The sequence below is a fragment of the Berghia stephanieae genome, chromosome 6 (genome assembly GCF_034508935.2).
Source record: "Berghia stephanieae isolate SIO BIC M18660-M18661 chromosome 6, UCSD_Bste_1.3, whole genome shotgun sequence".
Classification (NCBI taxonomy): domain Eukaryota; kingdom Metazoa; phylum Mollusca; class Gastropoda; order Nudibranchia; family Aeolidiidae; genus Berghia; species Berghia stephanieae.
The window spans coordinates 39,474,045-39,498,425 of NC_088365.1; the positions used below are offsets into that span (position 1 = coordinate 39,474,045).

Below are 24,381 nucleotides of genomic sequence, written 5' to 3' on the forward strand. Positions count from 1 at the left end.
GCGATAGCACATTTGTAAATGCAGGGCTGAGAATCTTCCGCCAAAAGGTGGATTTCCGCCTAAGTGGTAGTTTATCTCTGCCCATCTCCATCACAATTCCTACTTTTTCAAAAAAATTTTGATAAATAACACTCACCAAAACTACTACATCAACATCTCTACCACCACTACTATTACAACCAACACCACATCATCATCCCTACCAATACTACTACAAATAACACCATACACCCCTACCACTACTACTACAAATAACACCACATCATCCCTACCACTACTGCTACAACTACCAACACATCATCATTTCCAGTACAACTACTACAATTACAATCACCACCACATCATCATCCCTACCACAACGACCACATCATCCCTACCACCACTCCTACTAAAACCACCACCACACCATCATCCCTACCACCACTACTACTACAAATAACACCACATCATCCCTAGCACCACTACTACTACAACTACCACCACATCATCATTCCTACCGCAACTACTACTACAACCACCAGCACATCATCAACCCTACTACTGTTGCTACAACCACCACCACATCATCATCCCTACCACCACCACCACATCATCATCCCTACCACCACCACCACACCATCATCCCTACCACCACTACTACTACAACCACCACCACACCATCGTCTGTACCATCACTACTACTACAACCATCACCCCATCATCAACCCTACTACCACTACTACATCCACAACTACATCATCGTCCCTACCACCACTACTACAACCACCACCACATCATCAACCCTACTACCACTACTACAACCACCACCACATCATCCTCCCTACCACGACTACTACTATAACCACCACTACACCATCATCCCTACCACCACCACTACTACTACAACCACCACAACATCATCCCTACCACCACTACAACTACAACTACCACCACATCATCATTCCTACCACAGCTACTACAACCACAAAATAACCCATACAACCACTACTACTACAATCACTACCACTTCATCCCTATCACTGCTACTACTACAACCACCATCACACAATCATCCATATGACCACGACTACTACAATCACAACCATATCATCCCTACCGTTACTACTACTACTACAGCCACCAGATGTTGTAATTACACTTTTAACTTTTGAAATTCCACCGAGTCATGTCAGAAATTGATGTGAGACAAATTTTCGATCGCATCTCAGTAAATTTTAGTGAAATTCAAATTTATAGGTTATGGTCGCATGGATGGGTCATGATCTTCACGATGTAAAATTTCCTCCTTTTTTATGGCCAGGCATTCTCACCCCTGTAAATGTGATTCGTGTAATGTAATTCATTAATTTGTATACATATAAAGATAACGAGAGTGAATGAAATATTTTTGTTTTTATAACATTGAATTATCAATTTCTGTTATTAACATGAGTTTCGATTTCTGTTATTTTATAGTATAGGCTGTGTCTACTTACGGTCCAGGCGAAACACTATATTAATTATTACTCACTACGCATACTAGTTTTGCATGCTAGTTTTAAATGACATTAATTAATAATAATAACACAATTTAAGTCCATAGCTATAAGATTGATATATTTATTCCATACCCACCAGTGATGCCAAAACTCCTTTCTGGAGCAAAAAATTTCGGGTTCCTGGCAACTTCCGTCATATTCCAGTGAGGTCAGTTTGTTCCAAAGGATACCCCCCCCCCCCACCTCCAACTACCACATCATCACTACTACTACTACATCCATCATCACTACCACTACTACTACAACCACCACCACCACCACATCATCATCACTATCACTACTACTACAACCACCACAATCCTATCATCATCATTACCACTACTGCTCCAACCACCACCACCACATCATCACTACCACCACTTCCACTACTATATCCAATACTGCCACATCATCTGAACTAACACTACTACAACCACCACCACCACATCATTATCACTACAACCACAGCTGCAACCACCAGCACCACATCATCTTCACTACCACTACTACTACAACCACCACAACATCATCATCACTACCACATCTACAACCACCACCACCACCACATCATCATCACTACCACTACTACAACTACCACCACCACATCATCATCACTACCACTACTACTACAACCACTACCATCGCATCATCATCACTACCATTACTACAACAACCACCACCACCACCACATTATCATCACTACCACTACTACTACAACCACTATCAACACATCATCATCATCATCACTGCCACTACTACAACCACCACCACTACATCATCATCACTACCACTACAATCACATCGTCATCACTACCACTACGACTAATTTGCGGGTGGTTGGATGGGAACATCACCCTTGAATCATATACCTATGATGTTCGCATGGGTGTACGATCCGATAGTGATGTCGTTTCTTCTTCTCTTTACTGCCTATCCTGCTTCTTTGGTTTGTGATTGTATTTTTGACAGGGGATATTTTTTTTTCTGTAAATCTTCTGCCTGTTTGTTCTTAGTTATTTATAGTTTAGCTTATATCTTTAGGTTATGATTTTGATTTACATTTGTACTATTTTTGTTAGATTGCTTGTTTTTTTGTTTCAGCGGTCTCTCATATAACCTCATTTGTGTTGGAAGAGACCTAAAGCAATAAACAAACAAAAAAACCACTATGACTACAACCACCACTACCACATCATCACTGCCACTACTACTACAGCCACCACCACCACAACATCACTACCACTACTACTACAACCACCACCACATTATCATCACTACCTCTACTACTACAGCCACTACCGCTACTACTACAACTACCACCACATCATCACTACCACTACTACTACTTCTACTACTACTGAATAAGCAAGGGTGATTGACTCAGAAAGCAATTATCCAAATTATTTTAAATTTACTGTTTTTCCTTTGTTTAGATAGACTATGTTTTGCAAGCTATTAAATATATCTTGCGTCTAATTTATAAACGGCACAACCACTAGGTTGCCGTAACAAAGGTATTGTAGTGTGCTATGTAAAGTAAAAACAAATACTTTCTAGCTTTGGGTCAAATATTTATCATCTCTTGATGTAGATAGTGGTATAATGAATATTGAGAACCTTTAAAATTATTTTCGGGAAAGGATAATTCATTAAATACTTACAAAAGAAGTATATATTATATAATGTTATGGAACTATCATATTGTATATGTAATTTTTGCATTTCGGCTTGAGTTTGCCCGATGGACCAATATATTTTCCTCCTTTTTGACAAATTGCCATTATCGTCACTGATTTACCCTTCCCTTTGAAACCATGATTTTTCAATTGCCAGCTATGGACTTATTGATCCGCTTTTCTATGACCTAAAAATACTATTTTGGTTCTTCCTTTTTTTCAGTTATTGAAAACTTGCCAATGGAGATGAGAGAAAAGTTGACTGAAATGAGAGAAATGGATTTAGAAGTATCAAGTAAGCCAAAGTTTATATTTATTCTGCTCTGGTATATTCTAGAAGCCTAAAAAGCCAAGCAATATCTGAAGAAAAAATTTTTTTCAGTCCACGACCGCATCAGATTATTTCACTGTGATATTTTGAAAGGCTTATAAAAAAATCTATTTGTGTATATATGTGTGTGTGTGTGAGGTCTTGTGGTAAGACACTCGCTTTCGGATCGGAAGGTCTTGGGTTCGAGCCTCGCTCTGCACATAGTTGCGTCCCTGGTAAAGGCTCTTTACTCACATTCTATCACTGTACTCAGGTGTAAAATGAGTACCTTGCCGTTAACAGCGTTGTCTCTGTTAAGTGTTGCTGTTGGTCAGAGACCCCTTGTAAAGCGCTTTGAGCACGTTTAGTGGATATTGCGCTATATAAAGGCTCAATTTTAAAAAAATACAATGGGGCTGTCTTCCTTCAAAACCTGCGTAAGGTCAAATGTTCATATGTTTGCCCTTTGGGCACAGTACTAGCCAATTAACCTCTATTGACCCTGCACATATAACTGATATGGAGGGTTAATGGCCCCTTGGGAGTTCCATCTGAGCTATGGTTAATTCCAGACAGTGCAACTGATGACTGATCATACAAATAAAATTAAGCACCCTCTGTATATAATAATTCTCTACACCTTCCTGTCATTTAATATAACTTTAGAAGCACAACCCCCTCCTTTCCTCATAGACACATTTACTTTCAAAACCATAAACTTTCAAGTTAATATTATAGTGATTCTATTCATGTTAAACACGATTCTAAAACACTGCATTCTTTTGGAAAACGCTGGACATGAATTTCCTTTGGCCTGATCAGAGTACTGTATCTGGCTTTATGCAGTTAGTATTTTTTTAAGAGGCTGAGTACAAAAAGCAACTGCCATGCAACTTATACAGCATGAAATTGATTTTGTATCATTGTACCTTCTGTGAGAGTACCTATATGAAACATAAAGAAAAATATTCAGCCCTATAAAATCATTGAGAAGTACTACTATACAGCTTTTTCCATTTTTGAAATATCACAATTGAGCCACAACATAGAGAAAACCTTGCATACTTAGGATAAGATGGTTAAGTTTTGGCAATAACTGGAGAAAAGATTTGTGAATTCGATACTTGTATGACACTATTTATGACCCATTACCTCAAAATGGTCTTATGTTTGATGATTTAAGTGCAAAAAATTGAATGTAATCAACAATATCAGACTTGGCTTGAGTTGTTATAGTTTATTCAAAAGAAATTATATCCAGTTCGAGAAAATGACTGGATTTTATAATCAGGTGGGACAAGAGTTATGTAATTATTTCGTTCCCTTTTCCTCAGTCATAATTAAAATGTCAATTTGTATTTCAGATATTAAGTCTTGGGTTTTGTTACAGCTCGATTGACAGTTTAACTGGCAGACAATGGTTTTTTTTTCTCTTTTTTTGTCTTTGGAGCTTGATAGCAATTGGCAGAGGAACTTTTAAAATAGAAAATATAAATTGTAAAAATGATCCGTTACCATGGAAACAAAGTTGTTTGGTGCTCATCTTGATTTTTTAAAGACAAAAAATATGGCTTCTTTTGAAATGAAATTTGGCATGTATACTGTTAGTCCTAATATCTAAAAAAAATTACCCAAGCTTTTAGAGATAGGGCTTGTGGTTTTGATTTTATGGCTGATTTACTGACGGGAGATTTTTAAAATTTGGGAATTTTCAGACGAAAAAAATAATCTTAAAATTAAAAAAAAATTAAAATATACAAAAATCATGAGTAATTTTTTAGATGTCTTGTCCACAATATTTCCAAGTTTCAAGATTGTCTATTGAAAACTGTGGGAAGAGTTAACTTTTGTATGTCAAAAAAGAGACGAAATGAGGAAAAAGCCATTAAATTTATAGAAGAGAATATTTTTTTTTACTATTTTTATATTTATCTACCCTGATTCAAAACAGGAATTACCAAGTGCTGGGAGATAATTGTTTTTCATACTCGATTTTATAATTTCAGGTATTCTCTTAGCTTTCTAATGATGTATAACATGTGGTTACTAATTTGATAGAAGCTTTTGTTGCTAAGGAGTTTTTAAGACCAGGTCTTTTTGATGAACATTGTATAAGCATAGGGGTTGAAAAATCGTTTTAAAAAGTAATTTTCAAATTCTTTTCACTGTTATAAATGGTGAAAATCGAAAGTTGAATTGTTCAAGTACCCAAAAGCTCAATATAAATTTGTATCAATTGTTATTTATCCTGGATTTGTTCATTTAAAATATGATCTCTTGTCTTCAGATACACTTGACAGACTTGATGAAAATGTGAAATCATTTTTCAAAAAATGTCATCAAAATATTTGCAAGAAGGAATGGAAGGAGGAAAATTTTAATAAAATCAAAGAGGTAGGGTTTGTGTGGTTGAAATCACATGAAAAAAATAATATTGCATTCCTTTTTTTCTGATCGAATGTTTATTGCTTTTAATTCTATCACTTTCCTTTTCAGCTCATATTGCTATTACAGGTGCAACTACTTTGCCATCTTCTTTTGCAACTTGATTTTTATGATCAGAACAGGTTATTTAGCTATCGTATGACTTTGAGAATATGCTTCACTGCCACTGAATATCTTATTTAGGATGGTTCAAATATGCCACCATTTTTGAGGTTTTGCATAATTACATTTTAATGGACCCTGGTAGTATTTAGTCATTCAATTTTTTCTCTGTGATTTATTTGTAAAAAAGATAAATTAAAAACCTAAATATTTGTCAACAAGGCTTTTAAACCATAGGCCGAAATTGAATTGAAATACAGAAAATGCAAGGGAGATATATTATACAAGGAAATCGATTTTGGGGTATTTTGATAGTAGAAGTTTCTTGATCTTGTAGTGTAATGTTTTGAGTAAAATATTTTATAAGTATTTAAAAGTGCTCATTGGAATCCAGTGCTTGTATCAAAGTTCCTGTGGCCTCCTTAAATTCATGGACTCCTTTATTAAAAATTTTCCATGCAATTCACCCTTTAATTTTGCAAGGTCGCGTAAAATAATTGCATGAGTCCATCAAAATTCAATTCGTAGTGAGATTGTGACGAAGGTTAACGATCAGTGGAAGACATTTTTTTCACTGTAAGATGTGAGACAATTTCATAGCATAGCTGAAAATGACCTTGCTGAACATAATTTTTTTGAGTGATGTTCTCAATGGGTGGTTTGTGGGAGGATTACTAAAATGGTGTGGCTTCAAAAGGATAAATCACCCTTTGTAATATAATTGTTTATGTTAAAGGGATGTTAAGTCTGAAAAAGAATTATTAAACCGATTATTATTATGATTTTGATTTTTATTATGATTAAGATTATTATTATTATTATATTATTATTATTATTATTATTATTATTATTATTATTATTATTATTATTATTATTATTATTATTATTATTATTATTATTATTATTTTTATCCGATTAAACTGCAATAAAACAAGGAGTAATATACACACATGTGCAAAAGTATCTTTACACTTGCTTTAAGTCAATTCATTTGAGTTTTGACTGACTTGACTTAAGGCCTTTCGCTTCCTAATCATCTGATCAGGACGCCTTGGCTGTCTTTCTCATCATCTGTGTTAATTCCTTCTACTGTTCAGTCTTTTAGCTGTAGGTGCTAATTTTATAGTCTTCTGTTGATTTTAATTCTTTGTTATTTTGAAGGCATTTTAGGTCTCTATTCAGAACAATGTGAATTGATGTGGGTGATCTGCCTTTATTGGTGTTTTTGTAAAGCGTTTTGGATGTCTTTACATTGACTTGTTAAGGCCATTAAAGTCAATGTCGTCTGCATATGCAATTTCCATGTAATTGGGCCGAAGGTTCAGATTTACACACATCTTTTAAAGCATTTTCTAGGTAAATGATATTATGACAGGGCTCAAGCTGTCTTCTTGTGGTGTTCCGATGTTGCCAAGGCAAGTTGTCCAACAAGGTCATAAAGTTGTGAAGTTGACCTCTTGGTCTTTAATGGTCATAAATTTGCATCCATGGTCGTAAAAATATGATAAATTTGTTGATTCAAGGAATTAAAATTGAAAAATTAAATCTGGCAGCACAAAATTATGAATGCGAAAAATGACGAGGATTCACAGAGTGGCCGGCATTTTGAAAATCCTAGGCACCTGTCAAACAAACAGTCTGACCATTGTAATACCCCTTGGTGGTCATTTTGCTTCCCCATTTCACCATCCCTACCACAACTACTACAATTACCATCACCACATCATCATTCCTACCACCACTACAACTCATCATCCCTACCATCACTACTACAACAGCTACCACCACTACTACAACTGCTGCTACCACATCATCTTCCCTACCACCACTACTACAACCACCCCCACCACCAGATCATCAGCCATCAACTAACCATATATTTTGGAAATTGGTATTCTCTCTCACAATGGTTGGAGAAAAATGTCTTCCTTTTTGTGGTCAGTCATTCTCACCAGTGGCAGTGTTGTCTTGATGAGTTATCTAAGCAATATTATATTATCAAAACGGTGAATGAGGATACCCCTATGTGTAGCTACACATACTTATAATAACCATTGTAACAATGTTATGCTCTTGATAGAAGACATTTTGCAATGTATTGTTCTGAAATTTGAGGTTTTATCCGTAAAATGTCCCTGAAATTTGAAATTGATGGTAGGCTTGCTTGACAACCACCACCACCACCACCACATCATCACATCACTATCACTACAACCACCACCAACACATCATCACTACCACTACTACTACTACTACTACTACTACTACTACAACCACCACCTCATCATCATCACTACCACCACCACTACTACTGCTACAACCACCACCACCACCACCACAACCACAATATCATCACTACCACCACCACTACCTCTGCTACAACTACATCAACTACTACTACAAGTACTACACCACCATCACTATCACTACATCATCTTCACTAACACCTTGACTACAACCACAAACGCATCATCATCTGTACTACTACTACTACTACTACTACTACGACTACTACTACTACTACTACTACTACTACTACTACTACTACTACTACTACTACTATTACTACTACTACTACTACTACCAGTACAGTCAACTCTGCTTAAACACATACCCTCGGGAGTTCGGGTTAGTGTGTCAATTAAGCTGAGTGTGCGATTAAGCGGAGAGTCTAAAAATAGCATCTAAGTCTAAGCACCAGCTTTCATATGCAATTCATGTAGGATTAGGACCTTCTGCTCTGAGTTTTCTACGGGTATGAGACTGTCATGCTCAAGTCACGGCCCCAATAGAATTTTTTTGTGTGTTTTCTGTATTTTGTTTGTTTCTGGCTTTGTTTTTTATTCTTCTTTCATTTTTTTCTTTCCTTTTTTCTTTTTTCTTCTAACTGCAACCACCAACACCACATCATCCTCACTACCACCAGTACTACAATCACTACCAATAGGTTTTGGAGATTTACTTCGTTTGAAATAAGGAAGCTTTGGGATTGTATTTGACATTGTGTTTAACATATAGTATACATCTAATTAATGATCTATTTAGAACTGTATAATATGTAAACACAATGCCAAACCAATCCCAATTCCCTTTTCTTGTGTGCGGAAATTCCTCTTTCGGCATTGGAATTCCTCCGAGTGGTGTCTGACATAATTCTTGTGAGCCAAATTTAAAGTTGGCGTCTCTGTAAACACAATGACCAAATATATTCACTTTTTGAAAAATGGACATTTACTGTCCTGCTATTTTAATTTGTCAGATTTTTCAAATTTGAAATTTTATTTATTTTCTCTCTCAGGAATATTACAAAGCACTCGAAGATACTGATGAAAAGGTTCAGCTAGCAAATCATATTTACGAACTGGTAAGTCAGTGAGGTGGTCTTTTTTCATATTTGATTTTGTATAATTTAGACCTGTAAATCCTTAATCAATTGACTGAAATCAGCCAATTTGTATAATTAAAAAAAAAAGTAAAAGAAAAACCCCCCCCCACTAAAATTCTTCTTTAAAAACCGCTTAAAGCTCCAAAACCATTTGGATGTCAATCCATTTGCCAACTTGCTGACCTAACTCATCCCAAATATGTTTGATGTCCAAAGAGCCAGCACCCAAAGCATGGCATTGTCAGAAAATCTGGATTCACTCTTCCCACATGGGGTCTTGCATTATCCTGCTAAAAGAATTGAAACGCTCTATGCTGTCTGAAAAGCTGACTCACATTTGTGCCAAGATCGAGTCATGGTACACTTGTGCTGTAATGGAGCCCTCAATGATGTCAAACAATGATTAGTTTTTTACTGGCCCAAACTATAACGGATCCCCCACAACAGCTCAAGACCTCTTTCACTCATATAGCACTGTAATGATCACCTTACCCGGAACCATATTATTTGCAGTCTAACAGCAAATGAAGGTTAAACTTGCTTTCGCCAGAAATAAAGAAAACTGTCCAATTGGGGTTGAAACCAATTTTCTTCAGCAACAGCGTTCCTTGAGCAGAGTAGATTTTTTTCAGATTAAAATCTGTTCTTGTGTATTGACATTTTTTTCCGCAATCTGCCATGTGTCTTCCCAATAGGGATTCACAGTGTGCAATGGAATGCAAGTAGACTTCGACGCCTTTATGAACCAAGCAATGTTAAATTTCACTCATGTTGAGCTGTTGATTCTTTTGCTCTCTTTTATTACTTTGAGAAAGGTACAAATAAGTTTATCAATCGTACAGATTTTCAGACAATTCATGTAGAATTTAATTGGCTTTCACACTACAGTCGTTATTTTAAAGTGTGAAATGTTGTCATTATGCTTTATGCAGTTAAGCTCTGGCCAGTTTAAATTGACCCTCAGTATATATAAAATATTTCAAGTATAATTATGATCAGCTTCTTCAATATTGTTTTGAGCATTCGCTCTCATCAGGAAGTAAAAGTGAAATATATATACAGGCCTGTAAATCTTCCGACAATTGTCGGAATTCCGACAGTATGATTTTGCTCTATAAATTCTGACATAAAAAAAAAAAAAAAAAAAAATTATATAAGAAAAAAATATATATTCGTTACGTCCAAAGACAGAACCAACTAAAAAGAAAATAAACGTGTTTTATTTTGTGCCTCGACGAGAGTCTATTAAAAAAACAAACAAACATTGTACTTATTTCGTCAAAGACAAAATAAACTAGACAGCATTCCATCTTGTCAATAATTATCACCACCTCCACACTCCCCGGACGTGTACGTATTCACTGCCTACCGTCTGCCCACAGACTGTGTGTCTGCCCGCATGTAGCTAGCTAGTGTGGGTCGCTCGCGTTCGCCAGTCGTCGATCACACACAACGTAGTCAGTAATCAACTAACACACATAGCGTGTTGGGGACTGGGCCATTTCTTTCTATTTTGCCACCGACACACACACGTCGTTCCGTTCTTTTTTCAGTTCAGTTCATTATCTTTATCCGGTTGAAAGTAGTGAACCGGAAAAATATGAATGCGAAATAAATATTTTTCTTCGAAAGAAAAGGTGAATGAATGCTTATATCGGATATTTTCACTCCTTTGGCCTACGACCGATTTCTCTTTTCCTCTATCTCGCACGACCGTAGTTTTTCAGTTATTTATTAATTCAATTATTCTTTCTATTCAATATGCCTGAAGTATTTTTAGATCGCAGTTGCGACTTACTTCTTACCTTAGAAGGTGTTAAAAATAAATTTAAATGGTCATGGCTTGAAGAACAAGACACCAACAGCGATTTCTTCTCTTGCTATGTGAGGAAAATTGAGGCACTGGGAATGGCATTTGTGTCATATCTGGGTTGTGTTGTTAATCCACTTTTTTGGTTTGGTTTGTCTATTTTCGCATCCTCGAAAAGTTCAGACAATTTTTTTCACCAACCGTTTACTTTTACAGGCCTCTGTATACATATATATATATATTATATATATATATATATATATATATATATATATATATATATATATATATATATATATATTATATATATATATATAATATAAATATATTATTTTGATATTTACCACAATGTTGGAGTCAGGCCTGAAACATCGATGTAGACTGACTCCAACATTAAATAAAATATATATAATAAATAATAAATATTAAAATAATAATTCTCTCCATTGCTACATGTTGAGCACTATTCTTACCATATTTGTATCCAACACGATTCATATTTATATAATTATATATAGTGGAATATTTTCTACTTAGTGATATATTGATTTGTTAATAATTTCATTCTGGCATGTAATTTCATAATCAAACTAGGTTTGAAAGGATACATCTCAACAATTAATAAATACATTTAAACTTCTAATGCACATTCCCCCCCAGGTTGATAGGCATTCCAGAAGACTTGATCAAGAGTTGTCAAAATTCAAAATGGAGTTGGAGGCTGACAATGCAGGAATTACTGAAATTTTAGAGAAAAGTATATTTGCCCATTGATTTCTTTAGTGTCTAGACCTGTAAATTCTCAGTCAATTAACTGAAATCAGTCAATTTGTCAAATTCAAATATTTAAAAAAAGGAAAGAAAGAATTCACGATCGTAGTCGAATGACCGTAAAGTAATTAGGAGTGTTCCACAGCGCTACACATAGCTCACGGGGGCCGTTTATATTAATGATAGATATATTGCCAAGGCTAAGCGACACTTTTTAAAATTGGCGTGTCTGAACACATCCCAGTGTATTTTCACATAGCTTTCGTTAAATTATTTTTTCACTTTCCAAACCTGTCGTGATCCCAACTGTAGCCAATTTTAACTGAGTCGCCGAGCGATAAATTTCACTGTTTCATCTAAGCCAAAATTGACCACATTTACATGGGGGGTCGTAAAAGTATGAAAAAGTAAAATGCGAAAGCCGGAAATGCGCTATGTAGACATCTTCAAATCGAAAGTTAGGATAGATTGCTACAAGCACATCTCGATTGTCTCGCGTAGTAAACAAACTGGTTGACCGTTTCTTCACTGATTGGGTACCTAATTATAAGGAACAATAATTAATTCCCTCGCAAATTAGGACGTTTTCTGCCATTGTTTTGCTCAAGCGAGCTTGCTGTTTACTGTGGCGTTTTACCATTCATTTAGATTCTTTGGATTTTTCCGCTACACCTGCCGAAGTTTCTTCATATGATGATAATTCACTTCTCCGACTTAATGATTCAGTGTATTGGCCAGAAGTCATCAAGTTTGCTCATTGCTACATTATTTTAATGTTCTCACAATGCCTGAGCTGTTCGTGGATCGCAATTCAGACTTGTCGAGCATCAATAAAGATGTGAGGAATAAATTCAATTGGTCATGGCTAGAAGTTAAAGATGATAATGGTGATTATTTTTCTATGTCAGAAAAATTCCAGAGGCAGGAATATGACTTTGATGAAGTCATCTTTACTTATATGAATGACATTCTTATTTAGCATTCCTTCTACATCAAATCAATGGCAGTCATACTTCCAGTAAGTAATAACACCCACTATTGTAATGTATTGTATTTATCACTCTCCTCACAAATGATGCCCTTATTTAAAAAAAAAAACAAACTTGAATCTTCAGTTTGTCGAAGAGTTTCAGTCAATTTTTATAGAGCTCATTTACAGGTCTAGGTGTCCCATTACTGTTAACAAGTTTTGTATAATAGCTTGGGGAATAAGGAAAGTACCAAAATAGATGAAAAACGTCTTCAAGTAACTATTAATAGGTAATCCAAATTGAATTTCGAAAAACTAAAATGCTTGGCATGAGGTCACTTCCTTTTATCTGTTTTCCAAATTGCGTTCTCTCTTTGTCTTTGAATGGGATTACATGGTTTTGTCCTGGCCTTGCCGGAGTCCATGGCTAATAGGTACACACAGTCAAATATATATTGTTTGTTTTGGTAGATGATTTTTTTTTTCCTTGTAAATCATTTCTCTGTTATGTATGTTAGTTCTGTTTTCTATTTTGGATATATTCTGTAGACATGGTGTATTTCTCTTAGTGGGATCCTATGCTGGTGAATGGATGAGACTTTTAGGTGATCTCAAACTAAGTACACTGAGAGTGTGCTTTTGGAATCAACATCTGTTCCCTAGTTGAACCATTCCCCTATGTCTTACTTTTTCTGCTTTTAATTGTAATAATAGAATTTTTGTCTTTCTTTTTACTGACAGTGAAATGGCCTAGATGTGTCGTAAGCGCAGTAAAACCCATAATAACAACTGACTTACTTGACCATCCGCTGAATAGTTGACAGACTTTACCACCAGGGCTGCTTTGTTATTGTTGAGGTGACAAATTTCTATTCCCATCATTCTTTTGCACATTGTCGGATTGTTTCAAGATTTTCAATTGATTTTAACTGTCTGAGGTATTGTCTTAGTGTTGACTGATGTTCATGGCTGACCTCTTTACTTTTTGTTTTTGTGATTGAAGTAGTGAGCTATCGCTTTGTTGCTCGGGGTGTTATCATCTTGTCTTAGAATGTGGCCAAAAAGTTGTAGCCTATTGTTTTGGATTGTGCAAGTTTGCAGTGTTTCTTTGGTTGTGCAGTATAGAAATTTGTTTGATGTTCTGGTTGGTAATTTTATTCTGATGAAATGTGTCCAGTCTGTACTCATTTTCCTTTGTAAGCGCCCATGTTCCAGAATTTTAAAGTAGGATTGACTTTACAAGAATATTGTTTATGTTTAGTCTGGTGTTTAGTTTAATATTGTCCCATATGGATGTGAGTTTAAACAGGGCAGGGGTTGATAGTCATAGCTGCCAAATATTCCGTAAAAAACAGATTTGTTCCATATTTTGCTTTTTTTTTTTTGGTTCAAAATCCGTATTTTGTAATTTTTGGCTGATTTGTCGTAAACAAGGCATGTAAGCCTAATGAATTATTTTAACATTACTACTATTTTATTATTATTACTATTATTATCGAGAGATGATGATCAGGGTTTAAATCAACCCAGCATATTCTTCATTCCTATGTAGCTCTTTAATTTGTATTATACCCCTCTATCATAAATGATTTTCAACAATTTAAAAAATTCCAGTTTATTATATGACGTATGTTTTTCACTAAAACCCTTCATAGTGTTTTGGAGATTTGTATAAAATATACATGTTCGCTTTGAATATACTTTTAGTATTAATACTTTCACTATTTGTTACAAATATTGTGGTAATTAATAATAAAATTAAATCAACATTGTTGATTGGAAGGTATTCCATCAGAAATTCAATTGCTTATATAGATTAAACATTACAATGATTATTTCCCTTTATTAATTTATGAAATATTTATTTTAAAAAAAAATCTTGATCTGATTCTAAATTTTATTTCAATCACGCTTTTATAACAGTTTAGGTTCAAGAGAAATAAGTATATTTTTTTTAGTTGTGTTTATCTTGTCAAATTAAAGAGGTAGGAATTCTCCAATATTTATGGTTTCAATTTACCACAACTACTATTTCTACTGAAAGACCATTATATTGCATCAAAGAAAATATGCAATCGTCTACAGTTTTGGCAATCTCCTTAATTTTGTCCCATACCTCCCTCTCAAGTGATGTACCAGGTTGGCAGTTTTGCATTTCTAAACATCCCAAGTTATTTCATTTGTTTTACAATTGTGACTTCATAGTGGCCAGCTGTCCTGATAACATTGGAAAAAATAATGATAAATATTGAAATGTAAGCTCCAATTTATTAAACGAAGACAAAAACTTTGGACTTTTCGGATTTCCCCTTTATTAACAAAATAGGATGAATGAAACACTAAGGACGAATAAGAGATGTGTGAATGGTGTAGAACTTAACTATAAGTGTCGTAAGTGCCTTAAAACCCCTAAGTATGTAAGAACTAAACCAAATATTCTTTCTTTGTTTAGGGGTAACATGATTTTATCTCCATTATCATCATTATCACATCATCAACATCATCATCATCATCATCATCATCATCATCATCATTAATATCATCCTCATCTTTATCATTTGCATTATTTGTTAAATGTGAAAAGAAAAATAATTTATCCCATTATTTAAATAGGATCCTTAGAGCTGGACAAACCTCCACTGAGCTCAACCAACCACAAAGCTGAAAGTGAGTTAATATATAATAACATTTAACTACATAGTAGTATATTTGTAATGATTTTTAAAATAATTACTGTTTAGTCGGTTCCGCCCTTAAAATTATAGCTGCAACAAATCTCAATTTTATTGCATTAGACATGAAGAAGACAAAAGCATTGGCTATGATTAGGAAATATTAAATCACTGACACTCATCATTTCCACAGGTTTTCCTCATTTAAAACACCACATAAATTTGAATATTAACATAATATGATTCAGAAACTGCGAGAGACTGGCACCCAATAACTATAAGAGAATGAAATTCATTGCCAGGTCACTTCATCAGTAGCTTCATCAGATGGTTGGTCTTAGATGACCCCTTAACCACCAATCGAATGCCAATTGCTCTTGTTACAGATTTGAATTCGTCGGCCCATAGACCTTTTGCATCTTTTCAATTCAGATTCATATTCAGCAGTTGTAGCTTCTAAAAGTTTAGAGACATGTTTTAGAGGCCTCTCCTAATTACTTGGAATTTTAGGGTGGTATTGTGATTTATTGCTTTTCACTTTTATTCTTTTGGAATTTTGAATTCCTATTAAATCTTCTACTTTGCTCAAATATTGGATTTTATTAATATCTACTCAGTGATGGCAAAACTCCGGTCTGGAGCAAAAAATTCCGGGTTCCGGGCAACTTCCATCAAATTCCGGTGAGGTCAATTTGTTCCAAGGATACCCCCCCCCCCCCACCGCTCCAGCCACCACATCATCATCACTGCTACTAGTATTACAACCATCGTCACTGCCGCTACTACTGCAATCACCACCACATCATCATCACTACAACTACTACTACAACCACCATCATCACTATTACAACCACCACCACCACCACATCATCATCACTACCACTACTACTACTACTACAACCACCACCACCACATCATCATCACTACCACTACTACTACAACCACGACACCACATTATCACTACCATTACTACTACACCACCACCGCCACATCATCATCACTACCACTACTACTACAACCATCACCACCACATCATCATCACTACTACTACTACTACTACTACTACTACTACTACTACTACTACTACTACTACTACTACTACTACTACTACTACTACTACTACTACTACTACTACTACTACTACAACTACTACAACCACCACAACCACATCTCATCACTACCACTATTACTACAACCACAATTCCACATCATCATCAATACCACTACTAATACAACCACCAGTATCAAATCATCACTACCACTACTACTACAACCACTACTACCACTTCATCATCACGACCTCTACTACTACAACCACCACCACATCATCATCACTACCACTACTACTACAATCACTACCACTACTACTACAACCACCTACACCACATCATCATTACTACATCCACCACCACCACTTCATCACTACTACATCCACCACCACCACTTCATCACTACTACTACAACTACCACCACCACATCATCATTAGCCACTACTACTACAACCACCACCACCACATCATCACTACCACAATCACCACCACATCATCACTAACACTACTACGACAACCACCACCACCACATCATCATTACCGCTACTACTACAACCACCACCACCACCACATCATAACTACCACTACTACTACAACCACCATCACCACACCATCAGCACTGCAACTACCACTACTACTACAACCACCACTACAACAAAAATATCATTACCCCTACTACAACCACCATTACCACCACATCATCATCATTACCACCAATACTACAACCACCGCCACATCATCATCACTACCATTTGTACTACAACTACCATCACCACCACATCATCACTACCACAATACTACAACCACCACCACATCATCACTACCACTACTACTACAAGCACCGCCACCACCTCATCTTCATCACTACCACCACCCCATCATTATCATCACGACCACAACTACTACAACCACTATACCACCACCACATCATCATCGCTACAACTACTACTTCACCTACCACCACCACCATATTGTCATCACTATCACTACTACTACAACAACAACCACTATCACATCTTCATCATCACTACTACTATTACTACAACCACCAACACCACATCATCCTCACTACCACCAGTACTACAATCTCTACCATTAGGTTTTGGCGCTTTACTTCATTTGAAATAAGGAAATGTGTTTATATATCATAATATAATTATCTATTTAGAACTATACAATATGTAAACACAATGCCAAATACCATTCCAATTCCTTTGTCTTGTGTGCGGAAATTCCTCTTTTGGCATTGAAATTCCTACGAGTGGAGTCTGAAACTCCTGTGAGCCAAATTTTAAGTTGGCGTCTCTTGTCTACTGATATTTACAGAAAATTATGAATTAAAGAAAACAAAACTGTCGAGTTAATAATGACATCTTTAACAGCCACCATAGACCTCTCTCTTGCAACTTGACTATTTGACCGAGATAGACCAAGATGCTATTTATAACAAGCATGTTCAGTCACTGATAATGGTCCATGTCACTTATCCGCCAGCAGGGTCGCTGAAAATGTGTTGAGCGGCCAGCTGCACGGATTACTGGTCACAACAAAATTGAGCATAGTTACGAAGGAATGGTGCCATTTTAAACATTAAAAATCACTAACCACTAGAAATAGTTTTTTTCAGCGTTGCTTGGTTGCAAATATCTTCAGGCCACCTATATATATAATATATATATATATATATATATATATATATATATATATATATATATATATATATATATATATATATATATATATATATATACGAGGGCTCTTTCATAATTAACCGAAAAATGCCTGTAAAATCCGCGTTTTTTATGCTATCAACAAAATTCTTGCACGTGTTCATACCTTGACTCGTCCTTCATTTCTCTACGTAACAGCCAAGTCTGTCGACACACTTCTGCCAACGCCGCACCATGGAATAGATACCCTCTCGGAAGAAATTTCCGTCAAGGTTTTGTAGCCATTTCCGCACATTGTCAACAAGCTCTTCATCGACATCAAAGCGCTTTCCTGCCAGCTCACGTTTCAGTGGCCCAAAAAGGTGATAGTCAGATGGTGCGAGGACTGGACTGTGGCAAAATCTCCCATCCATATTTCTCTAGCCAACCTTGCGTCACTCGTGCTGTGTGGGGTGTAGCGTTGTCGTGTTGCAAAATGACCCCGTTGGTCAACTGCCCTGGGTGCTTTCTGCGAATGGCCTCCCTAAGCTTGTCAAGAGTTTGGCAGTACCTTGCAGCATTGATTGTTTCTCCAGGTTGTAAGGTTTCGAACAGAATAACACCACGACTGTCCCAGAAAACAGTTCCCATTATTTTCTTTGCTGACCGCATGACTTTGAATTTCTTCGCGACAGGTGAGGATGGATGTTTCCATGTCATCGAATCTTGCTTTGTTTCTGGGGTGCAATGGTGCAACCAAGTCTCATCACCGGTGACTATGCTGTCAAGAAAAGTCACATTGTACCCTAGAAAGTCTCCGCCGGCGTTGGCAGTATGCCCGTGAACCCTGCGTGAGCTCTTGCTTCTTCTCAAAAGTTCCCTGCAGATGTCCAATCTTTGTTCTTTATGATTGTCTGTCAATTGCTTAGGAACCAATCTTGCGCTGACTTTTCTGTAGCCAAGTTCATCAAATACAATTCTATGGGCAGAAGTTTCCGAAATTTCAAGACTGCTTGCGATTTCATGAAGTTTCAACCTCCTGTCTTGACGAATAAGCTCATCAACTCGCTTCACATTGTCTTCTGACGTCGCAGTTATCGAACGCCCTCTCCCTTCCCTGTCTGTCAAGTCGGAATGGCCGGCTTCAAACAAATTACACCAGTGATAGACTTGTGTACGGCTTATAACATGCTCACCATATACACTCTGAAGTTCTTTATGAATTTCGGTAGGATTCAGACTTTTGGCGTTCAAAAAACGTATGACAGCTCTGATTTCCTCCTTTGACCAAGTTTCAAGGTGGGCCGCCATCTTTAAAATCGTCTAGAAATTCATTGTGCAAAATGATGCTCTTAATAATTTCTGGGAAATCCGTAAGGAAATAAGGAATATCATGTCGTTTACAGAATTAAAAAATCTCCACTGGTTGCTGAGCAATGGGCATTTTTCGGTTATTTCTGAAAGAGCCCTCGTATATATATATATATATATATATATATATATATATATATATATATATATTATATATATATATATATATATATATATATATATTATTATATATTATTATTCTCACCTCATTTGATTTATTCCTCCTACAACGCTGTTTCCTCCATCGTTGGTATATAGATGGATTTTTCAGGGGCGTATGCTGTTAAGTTGTGTCAGGGAGAAATGCTGTTATGTTCAGTTGGCGCTGTTTCAAATAAACCAAATGAGGTGAGAATAATAAACAGGGTCCCTAGCAAGTTGGGAATTTTTCAGGAGGTCGGGAAGTTGAGAAAAAGTCAGGAAATAACTGGTACAAATGCTGTGTATTCACCCTATATCTGGTTTCTGAGTTATTATCTGTCTTTGTCTTGGAATGGGATTACTTGGTTTTGTCCTGGCCCTTGCCAGAGTCCTTGGCTTAGGAGGGTCCATGAGTAGAACAATGTGATGTGCAGATCATTGCCTGTGAAAATGTCCCAACCGCATTAGAATTAGTATTATTCCTGTTGAAAAATGTTTTACCATTTACACTTTCACTCTCAGATTTGTATTGTCATTGTTTTGATTGTAAATAGTGCTCAGCGAACTTATCACAGGCTACTTTAAATACAAAATGAAAATGATAAATTTTGATGCCTTCAATATCATTCATTCCTCTCATTATGATATCTTGGTAGAAGTTGAACAGGTCAGGCTAGGCTACACAACATTGACTGCCCCCCCCCCCCACCCCTCTTTATTAAGACTGTGAATTAGGCATGTGGTCTGTGTGTGATATAGTCTGAATTCCTGTTTCTTTTAGTTGTTATGTATGAATTATTGTATCATTTTGACCCTATCAAACACCTTTTTGTAATCCACAAAACATATGAATCATGTCCCCTGTAGTTCAATAGCTCTTTGATTAAACATTCTTAGGATGTAGATTGCATTTCTCGCGCCTTTATCTACTTGGATTCCATATTTTTCTACTATTTCAAAATTTATATTCTTTTATACAGACCCATAGAAGCAGTTTTGTTATATGGCTCAATAGGCTTATTTTCCTTAACGTTTTCACATGTATCTGTACCAATTTTCTTGGGAAGGAAAATGAAAACTTGTACAGGCCTGTAAATCCGTCTATTGTCGGATTTCTGACAGTACGATTTTGCTCTATAAGTGCTAAAAAAAAAAAGAGAAAAAAAAAATAATAGTAAAAATAAAATTCGTAACCCCAAAGAACAGAACCAATAAAAAAGAAAATAAAAGACCTTTATTTCGTTCCTCGTAAAAATTTGATTTTATTCCGTTTCAAATGCCGACTTAAAAAAACAAAACAAAAAAACTTTTTATTTGTCGCATCAAAGACAAAACATGCCGTCTATCAGTTAGCTATAATATTATCATGCCACCTACACGCTCCGCTAGACGTGTATGTATTCACTGCCTGGCTACTGTGCTACAGCCAGGGAGAGAGAGGTCACGAAGTTCGTGCGAGTCGTCTTCACACACACACACACACCTATTCAGTAAATAACGCACACAGAAGTGTGTCGAACCGAACCGGAAGGTTTCTCTCTATATTTTGCTACTGACACATGCATATCTCCGGTTCTTATTTCTGTCTCTATATTTCTTTAGTTCCGTCCCGATGTGAGACGGAAAAAAAAATAATGCGAAATAATTATTTTTCTTCGAAAGCTCTCACACCACCGCACCACCTCCTCCTTTTCTTCTTCTTCTTCTTCTTCTTCTTCTTCTTCTTCTTCTTCTTCTTCTTCTTCTTCTTCTTCTTCTTCTTCTTCTTCTCTTCTTCTTCTTCTTCTTCTTCTTCTTCTTCTTCTTCTTCTTCTTCTTCTTCTTCTTCTTCTTCTTCTTCTTCTTCTTCTTTTTCTTCTTCTTTTTCTTCTTCTTCTTCTTCTTCTTCTTCTTCTTCTTCTTCTTCTTCTTCTTCTTCTTCTTCTTCTTCTTCTTCTTCTTCTTCTCTTCTTCTATAAGAATTAATCCAAATAAACGAAAGAATCAGCGTAAACATTTAACACAAACAGGAGCGAAGATACGCAGCTTCCCGTGTCGAGCACTAGACGTCTAGATACACATCCTTCAAAAGGGTAGGAATTGTTCTCTTCCTTTCATTTTACAACTAACTCAGACCTGGGACCTCAAATAATTGGGATTTTTTTTTTGATACCATAAAATAAGGATCTCGTTATAAATAAGTAGGGGAAAGTGACATGATTTGACTAGTCAATTGACGTGTCATATCTGTGTTGTGTCCTTATTTTTGTCCTGTTGTGTCTATTTTCGCGTTTCAAAGAGTTCCGACAATTTTTTCACCAACCATTTACAGGCCTGCTTGTAGTTCTCTAGGCTTTGTTGTTATATATTTTGTTAAAGAGTAGACACTAGTGTCTCAATGGCTGTGTTGTGTTGCCTAGGGCTTATAGTTCCTCTGTTTGTATATTTTCTGACCCCATAGTTTTCTCCATGCCCATTTGGTCCAAAGCATTTTGAATTTTTTCCTTTTGTCATATGTTATTCAGGGCTGAGAATCTTTCGCCTAAAGATGGAATAAATGGTCGTTCATGTCCGATCATCACCATCACATATCTGCCTTTTTCAGTATTCTTTGAATTAAAAAAATAAAAAATCACTACAACCACCACCACCACCACTGATCAATATGATGTTGTATAAAATACCTCATATGTTTTTATTTAATGATTTAATTTTTTACAAATTGTCAGCTATGTTCCTGTTGGACATTACTAATAGGTTGTTAACAAGTTTGTGACAATTCTGATAAAATTGATTCTTTTGTCAATGAGTTTCATGATGTTTGCAAATTCCTTTCAGAGCGACGAATCAATTACAGTCAGTCCACTGTCACCAATCATAATGATAAACGTTCCACCACAGATGTACTTTCATCACTTGCTTATGAAGTTGCCAGGGAATCTTTTGGTCCTAAGGGAGCTAGTTCAGCATCCAATTCACCTGCCATGAAGATGTTTAATTCTACTGGTACTACTTCTGGAATGTCTTACACCTTAGGCAATATTGGAGCTGGCAGTGCAGCTATTGCAGCTGCAGCTTCACAAGCTATTGCTGCAACACAACAGGTAACATGTACTGTATAGTTACACATTAATGGTATTAATATACAGTGAAACCTCTGGATAACGACATCATCCGGGACTGGAAAAATATATTGTTCTTCAGTTTTCAAGATGGCAGAAAAAGTGGGCGTGGTGAGACTCGTGAATATAAGGATGAGATGTGCATATCAGTGCTTGTGATAAAGTACATCCCAACTACTTGTTTGTAACATTCCGGCAAACAAATTTGGACAATACTTATTTCTTTGTATTTTACAATTGTTTGCCGGAACATTCCAGCAAATACTTCATTCAGAATGGAAACATGCCTTTGTTTCTTTGTTACCAGGCTGCCTGCTCAACTTTTTAAAACTAAATAAATTTATGATTGAGATGTCTTAGCAATAAGTGTTCAGGGGATTGGGGGGGGGGGGGGGGGGCATCAAAGTAGCAGAGTGGTTAAGGCATTCGCTGGTTCGAGCCTTGTTTAAGGCTTTTTCTGGTTTTTTTTTTTTCTTGGGCAAAGTCATTATCCCCCAATTAGTTTACTTTGGATAATATTGATGATTCCTGTAGACATCAGATGTTTCTTTGCATCGCACCATCTGTGTGGAAGGGCATAATATTAAAAATGATTATTAATGTCTATTGAGGCAAATGATGGTTAATTGAAAAATCTCGGACAATTGCTAACAGGGCTGACCCATATATACAGGCCTGTAAATCTTCCAACAATTGTCGGATTTCCGAGAGTACAATATTTCTCGATATATTCTGTTAAGTGCTGACATTAAAAAATAAATAAAAACAAAACTAAAAGTAAAAATAAAATTCGTAAAATCAAAAAACAGAGTTTCGAACGGCGACTTAAAAAAGAAGAAAAAAAGAAGAAAATGTTTATTTTTTGCGTCAAAGACAACAAACTAGTCAGCTAGATATATTGTCATTCCATCTACATGCTCCGATAGACTTGGATGTATTCACTGCCTACTGTGCCACAGACGAGAGAGAGGGGTGTAGTGTCTTGCTTGTCGTGAGTCATCAAACACATGCGTAGTCAGTATAAGACGAACACGCACAGCGTGTGTTGGGCCTGGCCGTTTCTCTCTATTTTGCTACCGACCATGGGTGAAAGTTCGCCGGTATATGCTGGAAATTCCTGTTTTTTAGTAAATGTTATAATCGCCTGCCAGCATTTTGACTCTTCTGCCAGCTTTATCATTATTGCACCACCACGTTAACTTTTAATACCAGGAAAAAATGATGTGGAGACTATTTAAATTTCTTTCATAGGGGACACATGTGTCACTTTTCTGTCATAGATTTGATATGTTTACAGCGAACACATTAGCTGATGCGTCACATTTTGTAATGTATTTATCTTTTCGCTGATAAACTTCTTTCGCTGTGGATCCATAAAAACTAGCGCTGATTCCACACAATGAAGTAAACAT

General features: G+C 36.1%; 1 protein-coding gene across 1 annotated transcript in view; it reads left to right on the plus strand.

Annotated features, from left to right (window-relative positions):
• LOC144975013 (inhibitor of growth protein 3-like) overlaps nt 1–24,381 on the plus strand; it is a 71,959-nt gene that overhangs the window by 17,098 nt on the left and 30,480 nt on the right. Inside the window, exons 2-7 of the mRNA XM_078918658.1 lie at nt 3,417–3,488; nt 5,791–5,897; nt 9,349–9,414; nt 11,906–12,002; nt 15,600–15,653; nt 22,686–22,951. Of these exons, the coding sequence (XP_078774784.1) occupies nt 3,417–3,488; nt 5,791–5,897; nt 9,349–9,414; nt 11,906–12,002; nt 15,600–15,653; nt 22,686–22,951 (662 nt within the window). The remainder of the gene's footprint in view (nt 1–3,416; nt 3,489–5,790; nt 5,898–9,348; nt 9,415–11,905; nt 12,003–15,599; nt 15,654–22,685; nt 22,952–24,381) is intronic.